Source organism: Pteronotus mesoamericanus, unplaced genomic scaffold (assembly GCF_021234165.1).
Source record: "Pteronotus mesoamericanus isolate MK-2021 breed Mesoamerican mustached bat unplaced genomic scaffold, CSHL_Meso_final contig_82, whole genome shotgun sequence".
Taxonomy (NCBI): Eukaryota; Metazoa; Chordata; class Mammalia; order Chiroptera; family Mormoopidae; genus Pteronotus; species Pteronotus mesoamericanus.
Window position 1 is genome coordinate 22,580,424 of NW_026555265.1, and position 5,496 is coordinate 22,585,919.

General features: G+C 36.8%; 1 protein-coding gene across 1 annotated transcript; it reads right to left on the reverse strand.

Annotated features, from left to right (window-relative positions):
- Positions 1 to 3,902: 3,902 nt before the first annotated feature.
- Positions 3,903 to 4,872, reverse strand: LOC129080015 (SUMO-conjugating enzyme UBC9-like). Its single transcript, XM_054585293.1, has one exon. It carries the CDS (start codon positions 4,793 to 4,795, stop codon positions 4,319 to 4,321), a length of 477 nt encoding a protein of 158 aa, XP_054441268.1. The 5' UTR covers positions 4,796 to 4,872; the 3' UTR covers positions 3,903 to 4,318.
- Between the last annotated feature and the right edge of the window lie 624 nt (positions 4,873 to 5,496).

Here is a 5,496-nt window from a genome sequence, read left to right on the forward strand (position 1 = left end):
TTGGTTAAAACTTCTAAATGAACAGTTAGATCACTCTCAGGGTATAAATAACCCTAATCTGGTTGTGCTATTCATTTTGTGTCTTTTAAAAATATTCTTCCAGATGACTTGTCATATTTTGACATTCTTTCCTTTTTTTATTTTCACCAATAACTTTATTTGGATATTTTGAGTATATTGGCTCTCTCCCACATGATATGATTGTTCTCAATTAATGTCTCGATTTGATTGCTATCATGTTCAACTGGTCTACCTGGCTGTGAAGCATCATGCAAGAATCTCTATCATGAAACTTCACTTACCACTTTTGAAATGTTCAGTCAGTCACAGCACCTTCTCCATGCACTGTGCAAATCACTTTTTTGTGTTTCAGTTACCTTTCTTGAAATAATAAAGCATAATATGCTGAAAATATTGCACATTTTCTTTGATCTTCAATATTAAAATAGCTATGCAATAATTCACCAATTTTGATGGTTTTTTCCACTTAAAAGATTTTTTTTATTGTTCAAACACATCTGTCTCCATTTCTCCCCCACCAGTTTCCTCTACCCCACCCACCTCCACCTCCCACCATCAATCATTCCTCACTGTGGCTTTGCCCAGGGACCCTTTATACATGCTCCTTGATTTGACCCTTCCTGTTTTTTTCCATTACCACCCTCCCTCCTTCCCTCTCATTACTGTCAGTTTATTTTTTCTCTCAATGTTGCTGGTTATATTTTCCTTGCTTGTTTGTTTTGTTGATTAGTTTCCGCATATAGGTGAGATCATATGATATTTGTCTTTCACCACCTGGCTTATTTCACTTAGCATAATGCTCTCTAGTTCCATCCATGCTGTTGTGAAGGGTACTAGCTTTTTCTTTCTTTCTGCTATGTAGTATTTTATTGTGTAAATGTACCATAGTTTTTTTTGATCCATTCATTTACTGATGGGCATTTAGGTTGCTCCCAGCATTTGACTATTGTAAATTGTACTGCTATGAACATCGGGGTGCATAGGTTCTTTTGAATTGGTGTTTTGGGGTTCTTAAGATATAACCCCAGCAATGGTATTGCTGGGTCAAAAGGCAGTTCCATTTTTAGCTTTTTGAGGAAATTTCACACTGTTTTCATAGTGGCTGCATCAGTCTTCATTCCCACCAACAGTGTACTAGGCTTCTCTCCACAAGCTCACCAGCACTATTTGACTGTTGATCTGTTTATGATGGCCATTCTGGCTGTCTGAAGTGGCATATTATTGTGGTTTTAATTGGCATTTCTCTGATGGCTAGTGATGCTGAGCATCCTTTCATATATCTCTGGGCCTTGTTTACGTCTTCCTTGGAGAAGTGTCTGTCCAAGTCCTTTGCCCATTTTTTTAATTGGATTGTTTGTCTTCCTGGAGTGGAATCAAGTGAGTTCTTTATATATTTCAGAGATCAAACTCCTGTCTGAGGTATCATTGTCAAATATATTCACCTATACAGTTGGTTCCCTTTTCATTTTGCTGTTTTCTTTAGCCTTGCAGAAGCTTCTTATTTTGATAAAGTCCCATTTATTTATTTTTTCCTTTATGTCCGTGCTCTAGGGGATATATAGGTGAAAATATTGCTGCGTGGGATATCTGAGAGTTCCCTGCCTATGTTCTCCTCTAGGACTTTTATGGTTCATGACTTATTTTGAAGCCTTTTATTCATCTTGAGTTTATTTTTGTGTATGGTGTAACTTGGTGGTCAAATTTCAGTTTTTTGCATGTAGCTGTACAGCTCTCCCACCACTATTTGTTGAAGAAGCTATTTTTATTCCATTTTATGCTTCTGCCTCCTTTGTTGAATATTACTTGACCAGAGAGACATGGGTTTATTTCTGGGTTTTCTATTCTGTTCCACTGATCTGGGTGTTTGTTCTGATGCTAGTACCAGACTGTTTGATTACAGTGGCCTTGCAATATAGTTTGATATTAGGTATTGTGATCCCTCCTACTTTGTTTTTCTTTCTCAAAGTTGCTGCAGCTATTTGGGGATGTTTATGGTTCCATATTAATTTTTGAAATGTTTGTTCTATGTCTGTGAAATGCAGCATTGGTGTTTTAATAGGGATTGAGTTGAATCTATAAATTTCTTTGGGTACAATAGACATTTTGATGATGTTAATTCTTCCAATCCATGAACACAGTGTATGTTTCTGTTTATTTGTGTCTTCCTTAATTTCTTTCTTCACTGCTGTATAGTTTCTTGCATACAGGTCTTTTACCTCCTTGGTTAAGTTTATTCTTAGGTACTTTTTTATTCTTGTTGCTATAGCAAATAGGATTTTTTCCATGGTTTCTGATTCTGATATTTCATTGTTGGTGTACAAAAATGTCTGTGAATTCTGAACATTGACTTTGTATCTGCTGTTTTGCCAAGTTTCTTTAGATTGACTTAGTCATATAATAGGGTTAAGACATATAGAAAGAATTGACCATTTCATTCCAGGAAAATGATATTATTTTTAATTAATGCACAATGTACCATAAGAAGAAACACACACATATAAATTATTTGTTATTTTTCCTGAGAAAAATATATGCTATGGATATACTCTTGTTCAGAATATTGAATCCTCTTTGTTCCACTCTACAAATATTATCAAGTTTCTTCCATATTATGACTCTTCTCTGTCTAGTACTCTTTATGATTGTTCACTTATTAGTTCAAAAGTGGTGTCATCTCTTATCAAAAGCACTTCCATATTTCCCTAAATGAGCTAACCATAAACACTAAGAAATATAATCAAAAAATTTTTCTCACTAAATCCAGACTGATTATTTCAAAATACAAACCTGATAGAATTAACCATTTGCTCAACAAATTGTCAATAATTTTTTATTGGTCCTCATATCAAACAGACTCCATAATATGACAGACAGAGGTGTCCATGATTACATACAGGCTAACATTAATCAAAATTTAGAAGATTTTGAAGTTACTTTTTGGTGTTTCCCCTCTCCCCAGGTTGAACCTCTGGAAGTGCCTTTGTTTTCCCCTCCCCAACCAGTTTTATTATTCCCCAAAATTCTGATCCATGGCCTCAATGTTTTCTTGAACTCTTTTGTCAAGCTTCTTAAATTAAAAAAAATAATAATAGTAGCATTTTGACTCACACATATTTGACTCAAATATATCCATGGTCACTGGCATTACATAAGTTAAAATAACAAAACTTTACTGTAGAATTACACATTTTGGAATAATCTAGTGATGGAGATTTGTTTGGTTCATGGGATTTTTCTTTGCAAACATGAACATTTTCCATATATGTGATCACTACTACCTTGAAATAAGTTCAGAGATGTTGGAAAAATATTTTTGACATGATGAAATATTGAATAACAGTAAAAGATTATAGACTAAAATTCTTGTAGAGAATTCAAATACTGTTAATGTCGACAAATTCTCAAAAATAAATATTGGAAATAATTCCATCAAAAAATGAAGCAGATGTTATTTTCCTATTTATATAATTAATTAATAACACCTTACTTTTATTTTGTTGTTTTAATTTATAATTTTTAATTTGTAAAAATTTCATTGAGTCTGTTCAACCCAATATTCTTGAATGTATTTGCAAATTAGATGATATATTCCAGAATTAATGCCTATAGGTCAATTTAAAACTATAAAATAAAAATAAAGATTTGTAAAGAAATGCAATCTTGTGGTATACTCAGAGAACAAGCAAATCCATAAGTAAATTTGATGTCTAGTTTTTTTTTGTTTTTTTTTTTATATAAACAGTTTATTTACTCTAAACAGCAACACAGACAAAACGCCATATAAACACAAAGGAAGTGGGGCAGAAACAAGAGGCTGGCTGACTTTGGATCTGAGGCTCATAGCAACACAACCCGAGTTCTGCAAAGAGGACAGAGGCGCGAGGGCGGGGGACAGGCCGATTTCTTTTTCATACAGCCAGCTGGAGGCTATGTGTAGCTCTGACAGTGGGAAGCATGCCTGCACCCACGAGCAAAAGGAACTAGCTCCTCAGGGACTCGTAGAAATATAAAAGTTTTTAATTTTACAGCAGTTGAAATACTGACATCAATATTAAAATAAAAGCAAGTTTTACATAACAATCAAAAATACAAAAGACTGAAGGAAGAGACCCTGTATGAAAAACTGGGCAATTCAGCAAGTGGAGAACTGTGTACCAGTGGCGGAAATGGAAAATGGCGCCCGCCTGCCTCCCCTAGGTGATTAGTAATTGTATAGAGCAATGCTAGATCTGCAAATGTTGTAAACAAGTTCTTGCCAAACCAATCCCTTCCTTTTGATGTTGCCGCAGGTCGCTGCTTATGAGGGTGCAAACTTCTTGGCTTGTGCTCGAACCCTTTTCTCATATTCCACTCTGTTTTGGCAGTAACTTGTGTAGGCCTCTGCTTGAGCTGGATCTTGGATATTTGGTTCATTTAGAAGTTCCTGTATTCCTAATAAGATCTGCTTAATTGTGATGGCTGGCCTCCAGTCCTTGTCTTCCTCGAGGATGGACAGGCATACAGTGCCAGAAGGATACACGTTCGGGTGAAATAACGGTGGTTCAAATTTGCATTTCGGAGGTGAGGATGGATAGTCGTCTTTGAAGAGCATCCGCAGTTTAAACAAGCCTCCTTCCCAAGGGGTCCCTTTCTTTCCTGGAATGGCGCACTCCCAGTTCATGAGGTTCATCGTGCCGTCGGGATTTTTTGTTGGGACAGCCACAAAACCAAATGGGTGGTCTTTTCTCCAAGCTTTCCTCTCCTGGGCAAGTCTGCTGAGGGCGATCCCCGACATATTCAAAGTCCTAGGGCGGTCGCAGCCTGGCGAGCAAGGTGGACTAGGCGGCGGCGACGGAAGCGGCGCGGCGCTTCTGATGTCTAGTTTTAATGTATTTCAATAACTTCTTTCTGAAAGATAATAAATGAATGCTTCAGTTTGTCCTTCTCTGACTTATTTGTTTCACTTAACTTGGTGTTCTCCAGGTCCATCCTTGTGTGTCACAAATGTGAAAATTTTCTTATTTTTTACAGCTGAATAATATTCCATTGTGTAAATGTCCCATTGTTGTTGTTGTTTTTTTTTTATTAATTTATTTACTTTTTAAATACATTTGTCTCTGCCTTCCCCCCCCTCTTTCCCTTGCCCCCTCCCACCTTCCCTCCCTCAGCTCTTCCCCTTTGGTTTTGTCCATGAGTCCTTGCTATATGTTCCTTGCCTTTCCCCTTCCCTTCCCTTTCCCTGCCCCCCTTCCCTCTTGTCTCTGTTGATTTCTTTTCCTTTCAGTGTTGCTGGTCATATTTGCCTTGCTTCTTTGCATTGTTGGTTAGGTTCCGCTTATAGGTGAGATCATATGGTATTTGTCTTTCGCCCCCTGGCTTATTTCGCTTAGCATGATGCTCTCCAGTTCCATCCTTGCTGTTGCGAAGTTTAGTACTTCTTTTTTTCTTTCTGCTGCGTAGTATTCCATTGTGTATATGTACCATAGTTTTTTGATC